Source organism: Castor canadensis, chromosome 3 (assembly GCF_047511655.1).
Source record: "Castor canadensis chromosome 3, mCasCan1.hap1v2, whole genome shotgun sequence".
Classification (NCBI taxonomy): Eukaryota; Metazoa; Chordata; class Mammalia; order Rodentia; family Castoridae; genus Castor; species Castor canadensis.
The window spans coordinates 147,266,471-147,285,871 of NC_133388.1; the positions used below are offsets into that span (position 1 = coordinate 147,266,471).

The 19,401-nt window shown below is 34.5% G+C and overlaps 1 protein-coding gene across 10 annotated transcripts in view; it reads left to right on the forward strand.

Annotated features, from left to right (window-relative positions):
• The window catches only part of Ralyl (RALY RNA binding protein like), a 735,459-nt gene that overhangs the window by 715,100 nt on the left and 958 nt on the right, over positions 1–19,401 (forward strand). Inside the window, exon 8 of one of the 10 annotated variants that reach the window (XM_074068779.1) lies at positions 16,417–19,396. The exons of the other annotated variants lie outside the window; for them this stretch is intronic. Coding sequence (XP_073924880.1) covers positions 16,417–16,422 — 6 coding nt within the window. The 3' untranslated portion in view covers positions 16,423–19,396. Of the gene's footprint in view, positions 1–16,416; positions 19,397–19,401 lie in introns of those variants that run through there. 10 annotated transcript variants of the gene reach the window in all.

Sequence of the window (19,401 nt, forward strand, 5' to 3'; positions counted from 1 at the left end):
TGTAGATAAAACACTGAGCTAATATCAACTTATGAAAACCTATCTAACTTAGACAAATGGCATACTTCTCAGTTTTTCTTGTCTGTAAAATGGGGATAATGACAGTACTTTTTTCATAGTGTAGGTATTAATACTAAATGAGTAAAATATTTAAAGTACTTAAAAGGGTGCCAAGCCTGCTGATACATGACTATAATCCAAGGTACTCAGGAGGCAGAGATAGGAGGATCCTGCTTGAATGAAGGCCATCCTGGTCAAAACCTTAGAAAGAGATTATCTCAAAAACAAGCTGGGCATTATAGTGCAAGTCTGTAGTCCCAGCAACTTGGGAAGCAGAGGTAGGAGGATCAAAGTCCAAGGCTAGTTCAAGCGAAAGTGTGAAACCCTGTCTGAAAAGCAAACTAGAGCAAAAAGGGCTGGTATCATGGCTCAAGAAGTAGAATGCTTATATAAAAAGCACAATGTCCTGAGTTCAATCACCAGTATTGCCCCCCCAAAAATAAATAAAGTACTTAAATGTGTGCTCAGTATATAGCCTATACATGTTAGTTTTTATCCAAACAAGTAAAGCCTAAATGTTTTACTATTGAGGAAAAATCTGACAAAACTAGTTAAAGAACTTAGGTGTACTAAGGAGAAAATTCCAGTTGGGTGTGCCTTAACAATTAACTAGTAGGTACTAATCTTCCATTTTCACCAAGAAAATAATACACTCATTCCTTTCTTTTAGGCAATTGTGATCTAGACTTTAATCACAGAATGAAGTGCAGGAAAGGACAAGCAGAGAACAGACGGTGTCACTGTAGACAGGCTACCAAACCACTAAGTCACAGTGTGTTTCATAGCATGCTGACTTATTGCTTTGGACCAAGAAAAAACCAGTTTTGGTAGCACCTAAAGTAGTATGATATATTTGATACATTGTAAGAACCTTTGTAAATGCCCCACCCAGTACAACAATTAAAAAAGAAGAAAAATAAATAAATAATTTTTTTAAATCTTAAAAAAAAACACAGAGCAGGAACAGTATGTGAGATTACATTTATAAATTCAGAACATGGCATAGTTCTATGTATACAGCAACAGTAGAAAAATGAGTATTTAAAAAAATTAAATAGAAATAGAAAATAAAGAAAAAAATAGGAAGATTCCAAGATGGTGGCTAGAGGGAGGAAGCAGAAAGCATGCTTCCTAAAGTAAAATCTTGGAGAGATGCTGGAGATACACATTACAGGAAAAACCAATGAGAAGAGGCAAAACTTTGACTCCTCCACATCTCCAGCCTGCGCATAGCATCTCCACTTCATGTTAAATGAAGAAATCAGGAGGGCTCCCATGCTGCCACCAGACACCAGCACCCAGATGGCTTGGGAAGACACAGGCCACAAGGTGAGCTAAGCAGTACACAGTACTCCTACAGACAACCTTGAGCCAGATCAGCATAGCCCCCTGGACGGACTGACCCCCACCCAGGGAAAAAAGAAAAACTGAATAATAAGCAATAACAACAAAAAAGACATGTAGCAAAGAAGGCAGGGTGCCCTGATCACCAAAGAGGGGTGCAGGGGAAATCCCTCACAAGCCGGCTGGAGAAGGCAGGAACAGCAGCACATGCCCAGCAACCAAAAGTGGGAAAGCTTGTAAAAGCAGCAGTGTGAGGAAAACTCCACACAAGAGGGGGGAAGACCCACTTCCTATGTGAACTGTAAATAAACATGCAGGCCTGAGAAAATGGGTGCAGTGTCACCTCCCCCAGTGTGCTTGGAAAGGGGAAAGCTTGTAGCAGGGGCTGGCGCACAGAAGAACTCTGAGTAAACGAAGGCTGAGGGGCTACATGAGTGCTAAGCTCACTCCTGAGATCTGCATAAATAAAGCCTCCAGCAAGAGCAGGCTGACAATAGTGAGCAGGTGAGCCACAGCCTCAGATAGCCATTCACAGAACTGTCTCCAGACTCTTTTTTTTCTCTCTTCCTTTGATGAGACAACAACCAAACTACACCTGCAAGCTGAAAAACCTACTGAAACTGTATTGCATTTGAACTTGGAACACTTTGTGGTGTTTTTTTTGTTTTGTGTTGTTTTGTTTGTTTTGTTTTAGTTTTTTCCCCGTTGATGAGACAATGACAGAACTAATTCTGAGACACCATCTCCAGGATTGGAGGATGTGGGACTAACACCAAAATTATTAAGACAGAAACTTCATTGCATTTGAACTTGGAGATTTTTTTTTCATTTATTTATTTTTTTAATTAATTTATTTTTTCAATCCTCTCTCTATCTCTCTAATGTCTATTCAGCTTGCTCTTGATTAGTACACTATCTCTCCCTGTTTATATCTTTGAAATTTTGTTTGTTTGTTTGTTTGTTTTCTACTTGTTTGTTTGTTTTTCCCTTATTCTTCAACTTCTTTGCTTTCCATCTCCTCTCACACTTCCATTCTAAATTTCACCATTGTTATTATTACAAATTAGAAAATACTTAATTGCACACAGTACAGGGACAATAACAACACCAAAGGCAATGACGGGAAGACAGAAAAAACAGGGAAAACAGTTTTCCCACAGCAAAAAATTAGTACAGGAACCAGAGGGAAATGAAGAAAACAGATACTCAGATCCAGACTCCAACAAAATGAAGATAAACTATGCCAAAGAACCAATTAAGCCAACAAGAACAATCTAAAAGAAGAAATCCTATAGGTAATCAATGAGAATTTTATAGAGATGATACTGGATATGGTCAACCAAAATACAGGAGACACTCAAGAAATTCCAAGACAACAAAAATAGAGAATTTGAAAAAGCAAAAGAAGAAATAAAAGAAACCATAGAAGAACTGTATAAACACCAAAGTGAAATAAAGAACATGATTGATAAGGAGATAAATGAACTCAGGACAAAAATAGACAACATTAAAGAGGGAACCACCCAGGCTATAGAAAACCTCAGAAAAAAGAACAAAACAGAATTGCAAAACAAAATGGAATGCCATTCCAGCAGAATAGAACAAAAAGAAGACAGAAAATCAGAACTCTAAGATGAAATGGTAATTAAAGGAAAAACCAAAGAACTATTAGTTAAACAACTCAAGACCTGTGAAAAGAAAATGCAAGAACTCACCGACTCCATCAAAAGACCAAACCTGAGACTCATGGGCATTGAACAAGGAGAAGAGGTGCAAGCAAAGGGAATGCGTGATATATTCAACAAAAAAATAACAGAAAATTTCCAAAATCTTGAGAAATCTATTCCCATACAATGCAAGATGCCTCCAGAACACCAACCGACCAGACCAAAATAGGACTCCCCCATGGCATATTATCCTTAAAACAACAAGTTCAGAAACTAGAGAAAGAATATTGAAGGCTGTAAGAGAGAAAAAACAAATAACATGCAAAGGTAAACCCATCAAAATCACAGCAGACTTCTCAACAGAAACATTAAAAGCAAGAAGAGCATGGAGTGAGATCTTCTGGGCACTGAATGAAAAATAACTTCAACCCCAGGATACTCTACCCAGCAAAACTATCATTCAAAATAGATGGAGCAATAAAAGTCTCCCATGATAAGCAGAAACTAAAACAATATGTGACCACAAAGTCACCACTACAAAAGATTCTTCAAGGGATTCTGCACACAGAAAGTGAAACCCAATATAACCATGAAAGGGCAGGCAGCACCAAACTACAGGAAATGAAAAAGCAAGAAAGTAGAGAGTAACCTCAACTTAGGTACACACAATCAAACCTTCAAACAACTAAGACAACTAAATGACAGAAATAACCACATACTTATCAGTACTAACAATGTTAATGGACTTAATTCCCCCATGAAAATGCACCATTTGATGAAATGGATTAAAAAGGAAGATCCAATAACTTGTTGCTTACAGGAGACTCATCTCACCAACAGAAATAAGAGTAGGCTTAGGATGAAAGGCTGCAAGAAGATTTACCAAGCCAAAGGCCCCCAAAACAAGCAGGAGTAGCAATACTTCTCTCTGACAAAGTAGACTTCAAACCTACATTGATCAAACGAGATAAAGAAGGACATTCCATACTAATAAAAGGGGAAATAGACCAAAAGGAAATAATAATTATCAACCTATATGCACCAAATATCAACACACCCAATTTCAACAAACATACCCTGATCACCATGACCAATTAAGCTTCATCCCAGGAATGCAGGGGTGGTTCAACATATGAAAATCTATATAAACATAATAAACCACATTAACAGAAGCAAAGAAAAAAAACACTTCATCATCTCAATAGATGCAGAAAAAGCCTTTGATGAGATCCAACATCAGTTCATGATAAAAGTTCTAAGAAAACTAGGGATAGAAGGACTGTACCTCAACATTGTAAAGGCTATTTATAAAAACCTACAGCCAACATCATACTTAATGGTGAAAAACTAAAACCATTCCCTCTAAAATCAGCAACCAGACAAGGATGCCCATTATCTCCACTCCTACTCAATATAGTACTGGAATTCCTAGCCAGAGAAATTAGGCCAGAAGAAGGAATAAAAGGAATACAAATAGGTAAAGAAACTATCAAAATATCCCTATTTGCAGACGACATGATCCTATACCTTAAAGACCCAAAAAACTCTACTCAGAAGCTTCTAGACATCATCAATAGCAACAGCAAGGTAGCAGGATATAAAATCAACATACAAAAATCATTAGCATTTCTATACACTAATAATAAGCAAACTGAAAAAGAATGTATGAAAACAATTCCATTTACAATAGCCTCAAAAAAAATCAAATACCTAGGTGTAAACCTAATGAAAGATGTGAATGACCTATACAAGAAAAACTATAAACTTCTGAAGAGAGAGATTGAGGAAGATTATAGAAAGTGGAGAGATCTCCCACACTCATGGATTGGTAGAATTAACATAGTAAAAATGTCTATATTCCCAAAAGTAATCTACATGTTTAATGCAATTCCCATCAAAATTCCAATGGCATTCATTAAAGAGATTGAAAAATCTACTGTGAAGTTTATATGGAAACACAAGAGACCACGAATAGCCAAGGCAATACTCAGTCAAAAGAACAATGCTGGAGGTATCACAATACCTGACATCAAACTATATTATAAAGCAATAACAATAAAAACAGCATGGTACTGGCACAAAAGCAGACATGAAGACCAGTGGAACAGAATAGAGGACTCAGATATGAAGCCACACAACTATAACCAACTTGTCTTTGACAAAGGAGCTAAAAATATACAATGGAGAAATAGCAGCCTCTTCAACAAAAACTGCTGGGAAAACTGGTTAGCAGTCTGCAAAAAAACTGAAACTAGATCCATGTATATCACCCTATACCAAGATTAACTCAAAATGGATCAAGGATCTTAATATCAGACCCCAAACTCTAAAGTTGGTATAGGAAAGAGTAGGAAAAACTCTGGAATTAATAGGTATAGACAAGAACTTTCTCCGTGGAACCCCAGCAGCTCAGCAAGTAAGAGATAGCATAGATAAATGGGACTTCATAAAACTAAAAAGCTTCTGCTCAACAAAAGAAATGGTCTCTAAACTGAAGAGAACACCCACAGAGTGGGAGAAAATATTTGCCTGCTACACATCAGACAAAGGACTGATAACCAGAATATATAGGGAACTCAAAAAACTAAATTCTCCCAAAACTAATGAACAAATAAAGAAATGGGCAAGTGAACTAAACAGAACTTTCTCAAAAGAAGAAATTCAAATGGCCAAAAAACACATGAAAAAATGCTCACCATCTCTAGCAATAAAGGAAATGCAAATTAAAACCACGCTAAGATTCCACCTCACCCCTGTTAGAATAGCCATCATCAGCAACACCACCAACAACAGGTGTTGGCAAGGATGTGGGGAAAAAGGAACCCTCTTACATTGTTGGTGGGTATGTAAACTAGTACAACCACTCTGGAAAAAAACTTGGAGGCTACTTAAAAAGCTAGACATCAATCTACCATTTGATCCAGCAATACCACTCTTGGGGATATACCCAAAAGACTGTGACACAGGTTACTCCAGAGGCACCTGCACACCCATGTTTATTGCAGCACTATTCACAATAGCCAAGTTGTGGAAACACCCAAGATGCCCCACCACTGACGAATGGATTAAGAAAATGTGGTATTTATACACAATGGAAATTTATTCAGCCATGAAGAAGAATGAAATGTTATCATTTGCTGGTAAATGGATGGAATTGGAGAACATCATTCTGAGTGAGGTTAGCCTGGCTCAAAAGACCAAAAATCGCATGTTCTTTCTCATATGTGGACATTAGATCTAGGGCAAACATAACAAGGGGATTGGACTTTGATCACATGATAAAGCGAGAGCATACAAGGGAGGTATGAGGATAGGTAAGACATCTAAAAAACTAGACAGTATTTTTTGCCGTCAATGCAGAGAAACTAAAGCAGATACTTTAAAGCAACTGAGGCCAATAGGAGAAGGGGACCAAAAACTAGAGAAACCAAACTAGAGAAAGGTTAGATCAAGAAGAATTAACCTAGAAGGTAACACACATGCACAGGAAATCAATGCAAGTCAACTCCCTGTATAACTATCCTTATCTCAACTATCAAAAACCTTTGGTCCTTCCTATTATTGCTTGTACTCTCTCTTCAACAAAATTAAAGATAAGGGCAAAATAATTTCTGCCGGGTAGCGAGGGGATGGGGAAAGGGAGGGGTAGGGGGCTTTTGATAGGGGTGGGGGAATGGGAGAGAAATAACCCAAACATTGTATGCACATATGAATAAAAAAAGAATAAAATAAGGCTGTCAGAAAAGCATCAATTCTTCCACTTTGCTAAGGATGGTGTAAAACTTGACCTATAAGAAGTTAGCATCTTAACAGAAATGGTTTAATACCAATGGAAGTGCCCAACCACAGGCAGTCACAAACATTCCAGAATTAACTACAGAGATAGTTACCAGGCAATATTACATGTAGACAGTTTTCCCATCTCAAGAAAAACGTCAGTTTCCTTCAATTTTTTCAAATGTTAAGGGTTCGGAAAGTTATGCATAGAATATTACAAGAAATTAGCAAGGATTTTCACAAAATGTATTATCTAAAAATATTTTGAAAGTGGTCTTTTCTAAATCACATTTATAGCTTCTCACTTCAGTTCTTTGAATTTCATTCCTCTAAATTTATCTGTATGCCAGAGTTCAAATTTTTGTTCACATAATATATGTTAATATTATGTCTTTAAACATTATCCTTAACCTTTCCATGGAAATTATATGTATGAATTTAAATAGCCTGAAGGTTAATGATATTTATATATGAAAAGTATTAATAAAACCAGATTCAGTTATTCTTCACTTTTAATCAGAATCATAAATGGTATCAAAATTTAATATAAATTTCATTTTTTTGATCTTTCTGAACACGTTTGCTCTCCATGTATGGTAAGGCTAAGCTGCAAATAGGACACTTTGTTTTGAGCCATTTCTATAAATATAAAGGAAATAGCTATAACTGGGATTAAATAAGATTTTTAAAGTTCAGCTATACAATTAATGTTTTTCTTATATAAGGTATGATATTTTCTTTCATTTAAAATTACATATTTTTAATAAAATTGCATATGCCTTTTCATATTCCAAATTGGTTCAATCAATGAGACAATTATGCTACAGTATTAGCTATTATTATTTCTTTATAGATGTGTAGTTATTGATAGATCTATCAGAGGGTCTATGAAAAATCGAGTGTTCTCCCCACAACACAGAACACTTCTATAACTAAATGTGTATAGGAAGGAGGGTGGGAGTTCCCAGGCACCACGCTGTTCTCCAGTGAACACCAACTACTGCTCTATAATTTGGCACAATTCAAACTATGTGGCGATAATGTCAGAACGCATAGTTTGTGAACTCAGTTCCACAAGACAGTTCAACTTCAAATGCTCATGCAGTGCCTATTCTGTGACCTATACTTTTAGCCTACTTCCTGGGCTATAAATTTAAATTCCAGTAACCACTTCCTATTTAATAATTTGCTCACAGAACTCAGGGCAACATTTTATTTGCACCCTAAATTACCTCATTAGCTTAAATTGTGAGATTAAAGGCTTATTTTGTATAACAAAAGGCAATCCATCACTTAAAAAATTCCAGAGATTTTAGAGACATCTGTACAAAACCCAAATATAGCAAAAGATTCCCATCACCCACATCACTCAGGAAATTACAAGAGAGCTAAGAGTTTTGTGCTAGGAACCAGGGACTAAGACCAAAAATATATATCTCTTGGTACATGAAGAAAAAATAAATGATATAAAAATTATCTTCCAAAATAAATTTTCTATCATCTCCTAAAAAGGTTAATAACATTTATGTAAAGCTTATTATGACTGTGTACACATATACAAGTAATATTTGCAATTATTCCTTTTGCTCCAGAAGCTAATTTCCTGTGCTCTCTCACTTGCCTATACTGTTAGCAGAATAGACAAGATCTCCCAAAACAATATTATAGGTGCCTGCCCAAATTGCTTCGCAGTGCTCATCTATCAAACCCTGTTAGTCCAAAAGCAGCTCCTATAGCCCAAACAAGGTCAGTGGCAACATCCTGTCTAAAACATTACCTGGAAAATTATTTTCCCAGTAACTCCTGCCGATGACTCAAGTTGTTAGAGGAAGGTTTGCTGGGAGAGCATGGATCATCTATTCTGTGATGTTCCTTTAAATATCAAGCATTTATTTATTGTGGCCTACAAATGAAGTCAAAATAACCCAATTTGAGGCTGCATTTATTTTATGGCTTCCATTAGGAACTTGGGCAAGTGACTTTCCTTATGGCTCAGTCTTCTTTCATTATGAAGTTTTGTGAAATACAATAAAAATAATTTATAATTTTAGATACATAATACAGATATGAGATATTGTGTGTATATGTGTGTGTGTACCAAGTAGTACCATACATTGTTTACTCCACAAAAAATACCAAATACAGATGGCACAGCAGAAAGCCAACCAAATACAGCACACAGCACAGACAAGGCTTGTCACCAAAGTGAAATACCAATGAACTGATGAAGCGAGAGCAGTCTGTTTAAGCGCATGAACTGTGATTTACTGGAGGAATCTGATTATAAAGAAAAAATGCCTTCAAATAAAAAGTTTGTTTTCTGATTTAGACCCTGATTTAGTCACAGAAATCCTCTAGGAGAAAACTCAGCTTATTCTGAATTATTCATCAGATATTGAACTAAAATGCTCAATGGATTTATTTTCCTTGATCCGCACAAGGATGATCATATGACTGATATCATTTCTAAATTCTGCATTGCCTTATAATGAAAAAAAAGGAAACCAAGATAAGTGAGTTGACATCCAAAATATAAATAAAATTTATTTAAAAAAATAACCTGCAAAGGATATGACACAGTCATGATAAAGACAAATCCAATTTTTAATTCCTTTTTGTTGTAATATTGGAATTTTTTTATAACCATGATAATCCAAGTTACTATAAGACTTTGAAATCATTTCTGATTCATCCAGAATTCTGTATATTCAGCAGATTTAAAGTGCTAAGTGTATTCTAAAAGTTTAAAGACTTAAGATATTGCTTAAGTTATCTATAAGGATTTATTAGTAGAATAACATAAATATTTCTTCACTTTCTTAGTTCACGTGGCTTCTTAGATTAATTTTACTCAATTTTAAGACAGAAGGTTTTTTATTGTACTCTAATTTTGAATGATGTAACATTCTCATCTAATTAAATGAGAATTATTCATACCTGCGTTTCCCCCAGCTATTCAAAATAATCATGAAGTAAGTACACAGTTTCAAAGGCCTTTTAAAATTATACCTGGAAATCACTCAGCTCTAAATCACATTTTTCTGTAAGATATAAAATGATTTTTTAAGAAATGTTTCTACCTGTGGTGCTAAAACTAATTCCCCAAGGAACTGTAGAAAGCAATCAAATGTATGAAATTTCAAAGTTCACAATACTCTTGGTATTAATCAGCACTTGGCATTTAGCACTGAAGCTCACTTAATCAGTTTAGAGTATCATCCTAAAATTGTCATTATCATTTCCAGTATTGGAAGTACCTAATGGTTGTTAGACATTATGTACTTAGCCAAAGAACTAAGGAGTCAAAGTACAGTCAAACACAAACTATGTGCCAAATAAAGTTGCTAAAATTTATCAAATCAGTTATATATTATTGTCAGTGTCACAAAACACTCAAACCATAATGATTAACTTCAGGGAATATCAGGGTATAGTTTGGAAAAAAGAGGAATGTTAGTGTGTTAATGTATGTGTAATAGAACATCTGAGTTCTAGTAAATCATAAAATTTATCAATACAGTTGAATTTTTTCAGAATTAAGTTAATTTAATCTTTATAGGGACATTTTAAGTAAAATTATACAACCCTAATAAGATAATTTTTCTATAAAGTTAATTATCCTTTTTGCTCAAATGAAACTCATTTTTACATGAAATATCTTTAGATATAATGTTTAAAGCAATTTTTAAAATAATGGTTTTGAATTAATTTAAGACAGAACTTAAAAATATATAGATCCAGAGAGAACTGTTACAAATAATAGGCAAGTGGAAGGTTTTTGCAGAAATCCTAACACATCCAGTAACTCCTTCTCTTTTTCTCCCACTCATTATCAGGGCACAAATGTATTTTCACATCACAGTCCAGTGCACAGTCAGCCTCCCTTTTGAGCCTTCCCATAATCGCACAAAACAGAATATTAGGGACTGCCCAGTCTGAGTTGGAGTGATCCTCAGATAACTCTCTGATCTAAGAATTAATGAGTAATATTGATGATTTTTGCCCCATAACTTAACCACACTGTTTCATAATGCAAATCAAATGAGAAAATACATATAAAAACATTAGTTCGTTTTCTATTACTGTAAGGAAATACTTCAACCTGGATAATTTCATAAAGAACTTTATTTAGTGCACAGTTCTCAAGGTTCAAGGGCATGGCTCTAGATTCTATTTGAGTCTGCTAAAGGCCTCATTACAGATGACATCAAGATAGTGGTACCTTTTGGCAAGAGGAAGAGATTACATGGTAAGATAGGAAGCCAAAGCAGTTGGGGAGGGACTAGGCTTATTGTTTTTAATAATGACCCTTTTGAAAGAACTAACTCATAGTCCCCATAAGAGCTACCTTAACTCCTTTCAGGTTGGTATCCCCAATGAGCTCCTCTTAAATGTCTACCATCTCACAATACCACCACACTTCAGATCAAGCCACCAACAGATGAACCTTTGGGGGCCAGTCTCAAATTATAGCATAAAATATGTTGTAAACTTCACACATTATACAAACAAAAGTAAATATTATTATGCCTGTGACCCATTCCCACACACTATGGTCAACTTTAGATAATCCAGATTACAATAACCCAAATCCAGTCTATTTGAAGAGAATTAAAGGAGCCTTAGCTAAGTAATTCAGATGCCTCATACTCTTTTTAAAAATTATCTTATTAGCATATAACAGTTGTACAGGGGGATACATTGTGATATTTGCATATGTGTTTAAAATATATCTTAGTTGGATTTATCCCCTCCATCATTCTCCCTTTCCCCTGCTCTTAGAACAATTTCCATAGGTTTTAATGTTTCTCTTACTTTAAAAATATTACAGACATCCTAGACTTACTGTAATTACTGAATCCTGTTTTATGTCTTAGAACAGATGGGGTACTAAAAATTAAATGAAGACTCATTTTTCACATTTTTCCTTTAATGTTCTAACTATACCAATTTTCCCCTTCCTGGAGGAGGTGAATTACTCTGTCTTACCATCTTGAAAAATCTAACTCAACTCCATAGTTATACATGGGAAACCCTAATTCTTCTCTACCTCTGAAAATCTGCCCACCTCTCTGGTTTGCCACCACATTCTGTAGGTTTTGGCTTAATACATAGTTTAGCCGTTTAACAGACTTAGAGGCAAGATAACAAAATCTTTCTAGCCATAATTGTGTACAAAATAAATAGGCTGCTTTGCGAAGTAACAAGTTCTGTGCTCCTTGATATATTCAAGCCAAAGCTACACAGTTCTCAGTCATGGCTACTATAGAAAGCACCACTGCTTTGGTTGGGAGGTTAGACAAGGTCACTCTACAATCTATGTCACATGTTTCTCCATTCTGCCACACTGGTTCTTTGATGCATCTGGAGTTTTATTGGAAAAGATATTATCATCACATCTTTCCGAACTAAAATTTATTCCTGTAATTAGTCAAAAAAAGACACTGTCTTTTATTTGAAAATATTTGTGGTTTCAACTAAATGAAATGTATTCCAAGTGATCTGTGTGTCTCTATGAAAACTGTCACCACACTAATGTCTTCATTAGAGAGAATAGTAATTAGACAGAGGAAATAATGTCATTAACTCTGGAAAAGAGATCTTATTTAAGTCACTTATGGTGAGCTATGTCCCAAACCAAATATCTGTAAGACATTGTATTTCTAACTATAAATTTACCTTAGTTAATACTGTATTCTCAAATCAATATCAAAAACTCTTTTTATGTCTATAAGTCAATCTCATAAGCTGAATTAAATAGGATGTTGCAAAAATTTAGTAGTCACTTTATAATTCTTTTAAACAGTTTATCTGGATTTCATAAGTATAAATCATTTTAAATTTATTTTTTCCCTCTATTATTGATAATTATATAATTATATATTATATTTTCTCTCAGTTTTAAGAGAGAAAATAAAACATTTTTGCATACCATATGCAGTAAATTCAATTCCATGATGCTACATAAGATGACTAATTATTCTAGTCTTTTTATCTTTCCATTTGTTTACAAAATAATAAAGCTGACTGACTTGAATATTTGTGTATCTTTATAGTATAAATCTCTGTTATCTCTTGTTATTTAATGGAAAATAGGATAGAGATGGGAAATAGATAAAGACAGGGAAATTTTGGGCATATGAATTTTGGTTGTAAGACTGGACAGTTAGAAATAAGAAGGGGAAAAGGTAAATAAGGAAAAAGAAAGTGGAATGGAGCCCCCAACAAAAATTACGAGAATGGCTAGGTAGCATATCCAGAAGACAGTTTTCTAGGTGGAATCATGGCTTTCTAAAAATCACTATAGTTAATGTCAAGTGTTAACCTAATTTAAGTAAGTGTGATAATACTTAGAAAACTAAATCAGAGCACCTTTGCTTTTCTACAAGCAAACAAGAGTCCCCCACAATAACTATGTAAGCTAATAAACTAACCAGCTATAATCTAGGCTTTCATAAGAAGACAGGAGACTCCTGAGACAAAAATGTGGCTAAACATGGCAGCAGCAGTAAGAAGGACTATTGGGATAGTTGCAATTGTTCTCAAGTCTGAAATGGAGGGCCAGGAGGAGCCTACAGTCACAGCATAGTGCATCTTAGGAGAGGGAATCTAAGTTTAGAGAAATCAACATTTTAGCAAGTAGTAAGCAAGCTGTTCTTTGTCCAGAAGGAGACAAAGTATATTTCAGAAGTAGATGGTATCTTCCTGACATGAGTTACCTCATTTTTCAAGATTGCCAGTTAAACAAATGATACTAAGAAATGGTCTTGAGGAAAGAACAGTCACACTCAGCAAGAGGTGTAGGAGTATGTGAGACCCACAAAGACAGCCTTTTAATAGTATAGTGGTATGATTCTCAAAAATGAGATCTACAGATTAGCATTACCAAGAACTTAGCAGAAATGCAACCTTGGACCTCACACACCTACTGAATCAGAAATGTGACAATCTAAATTTCATAAGCCTACTTGGTAATTCTGAGGCTGGCTACAGTTTGACAACCTAGAGCATAATGATAAGGGTTCTTCATGACAACCAAGATTCTGGGTCTGGTGATGACTTCCTCCAACTTCCTGGGCTTGTCTCTCAAACTGTGTAAGTGTTAGCATCTTTTCCTATAACAAGAGAGAGCTACATCGTTTCTGATTCTTTATACTCAAATTCAGTGAAGTCATCTATGCCTTGACATGTAGCTTTGTAAATGTTTCCTGTATTAAAGATCTTGAAATGCATATGGCAAATACTGGGAAAACCAAGAAAGTCAGCTAGCAAATGGGTAGAATGCATGGTTTCATTACCTTTCCTACAATCCAGACTCTGAAACTAGTCTTACAGATTCACAGAATTTATATATCAGTACTCAGACAAATCCCAAGTAGTTAGTCTAGAATAGGTTGCATTATGTTTGACTATAAATTGTCCCCAAAATGACTCATGTGTTGAAGGCCTGGTCTCCAGCTGGTGACAATATTGAGAAGTGATTGTATCATGAGAGCACTGACTTCATCAATGGCTAACATTTATCACTGAATGGCTTATTAGGAGGTGGGTCCTATTTAGAGGAACTAAGACACTAGAGGTGTGCCTTTGAAGGGTGTGTCTTGTCCCTAGTCCCACTCTTCCCCTCTGGTTATTTGCTGCCATTAGGTAAGCAGCTTCCTTCATCATGCCCTTCTACCATGATTTATTTAGCCTTGCCATAGGCCTAATAGCAATGCATGCAGCCAACTATGGACTGAAACAATGAGCCACCAAAATAAATCTTTTCTTCTTTGAGTTGATTTTGCTGAGAGATTTTTGTCATACTCACGCTAGCTGGCATACAAATTCAGAAGATATCTTGTCAATTTGTAATAGAATCAATAACTAAACTACCCTTGTGTCTTCTGGCTTGAGATTTTTTCCAGTAAGCAAGTTGCCAAGAATTACAATCAGAAATTTTTGTTGGGGAACATGGATTTAAAACAGAGATGTGTCTGTTCTCACACTGCTGATGTATACATGTCCACAGTAGGAATATAACCCTTGTCACAAGCCAGGTTCAAATCCAGGTCTTAGACACTTCCTATGGAGATTTCTTAGACAGGCACCATCAAGTTACCCTCCAGGATCCTCTTGTTTTCCTGTGCTTTCACACTGAGCACATAACTTAATAAGCATTGATTATATTCTAATCAAGTCTCAGAAACTTAGAAATCTGCCCTTCATAAGTGGTATTGCATAGTCTCTGATTTCATCATTTAATATTTTTTATTTTTAAACTTAAAATATCAGATAGCAATCTGAGAGTCTTATTTCCAAATTTCAAATGAGTTTCCATGCTTGCCTGTGTTCCCTGTCCCACCCTCCTGCACCCTACATGGTTATCAGTTAAGGAATGGAAACTATTCAGCTATAAGAACTACACAATGGGGCAGTTGCCTTCATTTGCAGTCAACTTCAATAAATTACTGTCCATCTTAGTTTTCATTTCATTACAGTTTTTGTGTTGTGATGTGATTCTTTTAGTCTAAAAGTATAACATATATGTAATATTTCCACCATATTCACCCTGTAAATGCAAAAATGAGACTTGTTGAATCTATTCCAAGAGTGGGGGGAGGAGGGAAAATGACGGAGGGATGAATCCAACTATGATATATTGTAAGAACTTTTATAAATGTCACAATGTACCCCCAGTAAATAATAATCAAAAAATTAAAGTACAGGGTAATAATACAAAGCAAGTTTTAACTTAAAATGAATAGTAAATGCTGAAAATGTGTGTTATTTAGAAATTCGGATCAAATTTTATCTCATTTTTAATGAAAGATTTGTTAAAACCAAAAAATATTAATATTATTCATAAAAAGTTAGTGGCTGAGCTGGGCACCCATGGCTCACACCTGTAATCCAAGCTACCTGAGAGGCTGAAATTCGGAAGGTAATGATTTGAAGCCATCCCAGGAAAATAGCTCATGAGACCCCCGTCTCCAAAATAACCAGAACACAATGGGCTGAAGGTGTGGCTCAAGCAGTAGAGCACCTGCTTTGCAAGTATAAAGCCCTTAATTCAAACTCCATTCCCACCAAGAAAAAAAAAGTTAATGGCTGAGCAATTCAGGAAATTCACTTCAAGAAGTATGAAAAGTGGTGACAAAGAGACAAATAATTCCTGTTCATAAGATTTGGGTTTTTTTTAATAAAATGTTATGTTGCCTATATTCCCTACATATTTTCTTTTATCTTGTTTGCTTTTAAAGATGCTATCTAAACTATAGAATATCTATATTTCTCTTATTTCTTATTATATATCTCAATTAGAAAAAAAGATACACATTTCTGGTATTTAAATAATCACGAGACTTCCTTAAATGTCTGATTTTTTGATACAGCTGTAAATAAGGTATGTTTATTCAATACAGTGCTGTACCTATTTTATTTCAACTGTATTAATGCATGAAGTTTAAAACTAAATGTGCTTGTGCCATGATTAATACTCTCTTTTTCATCTTTGTCAAATAGAAGTAAATGGCTTGGTTCAATTGAATCCAGTCCCATCTGAGTGGCTTTCTTTGTTGTTTTTCAGAAATAAGAGAGACTGAGAGTTGAAAAAGCATTCATCATCAGGAGAATTTGTTTTAAAAGCATCCAAGCTCCCATACAGACAGAAGATAAATTACCCACTATTCAAGAGAGAACAATTAGTTTTATATTACACTAAACAAGTCAGCTCTTTAAGTTACTGTTTTGAAGGAAAGACAGCAAGCATGTCAAAGTTTGTCCTGTTTCTTCTGGGCCTTTAGAAGTCAACAGCAAGACTTTTCTCAAAAATTCTTTGGAAGCTTCATGCATATATTTTGCCATTGTTTGTTGATAAGGAAAAATATTTACAACTTGTGTCCATATGGTTAATAACACCTACTTTACAATCCAAAATTAATGAAGATTTTGTTTTATACTTCACAAATTATTTTCAAACCACCTTTCTTCTTCCTACAATAATTATTTTTATATAATCATTTCCAATTAAGGAGCAAAAGAATAATTAAGAAAATATTGAGTTAGGCATGGTGGTTCACATCTGTAATTCCAGCTACTAGGGAGGCATTGGCAGAAGGACTGTGAGTTCAAGGTCAGGGTAGGCAAAGTTAGCAAGACCCTATCTCAAAAATGAAAAGGCTAGATGTGTGACTTAAGAGGTAGAGCTCTTGCTAAGAGCTCTGGGTTGAATACCCGTACTACAATTGTACTAGGGGTGATAGACAATGAACAAAAAAATCTGCAAGCTGTTTTCTTCTTAATAAAAATTGATAACTACCCTCACCTCTTTTGAGATGTATAGAATGGCATAAGAATATACTAAATTAATATCAGCTGCCAAGACTTAACCTGGAGAAACACAATGATTAGTAAACCTCACATACATAGCTATGGGAAACTTTTAGCATTTCCCTTTCATACTAAGAAAGTGATCAATGGAGACTTTGAAGGGAAGAATGCAATTGCAATCATAGCCCAAATGCCTTCCTATACACACAATCAAACTTCACAAATTCCAGTGCCTTGTTCTCATCTATCCATCTTAGTCCATAGATTAATTTAATTTCCCTAGTTATTTATTTTCACATTAATAATTGACTGTTTTTGATATGTGCATGCTTTTACATTGATAATTGACTATTTTTCATATGTGTATACAGATTATATACAAAACTTCTTTTGTACCACACAAAAAAGAGTATACCTATTTTGTACATAAGACAAAAATGTTGGGCTTTAAGGACTAATTGCTTCTTCCTATACACATAAACTAAGCCTAGAATTAAATGAAGGCACATTTGAATAATATTATAATTATTAAAAATTTACATATGTGTAATAGGCATAATATAGATTGGATAAAGAGAAAGGGAAAATAAAGAGGGAAAAGGAAGTTAAGGGAAACAGAAATCAAAATATAAAAATAAATTTGTGCCTTAATCTTGGAACTTTCTATCCTATGGATAGAAGATTTTTTAATGAATTTGATTATGAAAGAAAAAAGATCATTAAAGAGATCTATCTTGTCAATTTTTAGTTAAGTGTGTTTATTAAATTTTTTAAATCAAAATCATTAAGAATTTGTTATTAGGACTGTATAAGTATAGCAAGTTACAAAGTCCCAGATTAGTTAGTTGAATGCATCCAAACATTGTATATGAAATTTTAAATTAATATATTTGATATTCTGTTTATAAGTACTTCATTTGCCTGATTTGATAATTAGTCTTTCTGAGAATGAAAAAATTTTTTTAATTAAATGTATCAATATAACATTTCCTTAGACTTTCCAATATCATACACAAACATAAAATCATAAAACTGAAACCCTATATCTCAATAAATTTTAATTGTATATTCTAAACTGAAATCACAAAACTGTTATTCTAGTAATAACTCTAGTAAATTTCCTTAAGTGGTACAAGTACTTAAAATACCCAAAGTTCATGAATATTTTTCATAACACCAAATAGTAGTACTATGATTTCTGTTCTCATAAACATTTTATATTTAATTTGAAACCTTTTAGAATAAAATAGTAGGTACTATCATCCACATTGATTAAAATTATTTAGATAAGTATGAAAGATGAGTGCTATGAGGAAGAGAAATTATATCTGGGTTCACTGAGTTCCTTTCAGTCAGTAATCTTAGCCAGGCATGAGATTTGGAATTGCAGCCAAATGCGGCAATTCTCATCGCCTAACTGTCATACTCAGTCCTTTTCATAATCTTTTTATCATAGGTTTCCAAAACTTGCCAGCACATAGTTGATCAACAATTCTCATCCAAATTAATACCTTGATTTACATATGTCTGATTCATAAGACATATAGGTTTTTCTACCTGGCTCCAAAGACCTTGAAGTTTATGAAAAACTAAGATTCTAAAAGAATTTTAGTAAGAGTCTCACAACTGCTCTTTTCTACTAATTGAGTTTGCATTATTTTATATTCATATTCATATTCATATTCATTTTCCCAATTCAGCCCTCCAACCGATGGGACTTTAGCACTGGTATGAGGTTTCTCTCTCATGATGGCACCATGAAGTCTGTCATTGTTTTTCTTGCTTCTGACTTTCTTCTATTGCAACCCAGATTGTGTAACTCAGATCAGAGACCTGTATTGGCTTTTTCTCCCATCTCAGATGCATAAAGAGACAGAAATACACTATTCAAAGCCTCTTAGAGGGGAAAAGTATTCTACATTCACTGTTAGAGGCAGCAAAGATTCAGGAACAAATCAAATTGCATTTCCCAGTCTGGAACTTCAAAAGATCTCCCTCTAACATGGGTAAGATCTCAGGTTAAAAAAAATTGCTAATCTCAGACAAAAATGTAAAAAAGCCCACTATAAAAGCAAATAATTTAAGGATGGCCTAAAATAATTCATCTAGGAATCTGTAATGAAAAACATTTGTCCTAAAGATCTGACGATTTCCTTACCCTTCTCTTGACTTAGCCTTAAAAGCTAACCCAGGTCTTTGCATGTTAATAACAATGAAACACAAATCTCTACATTTTAAAATA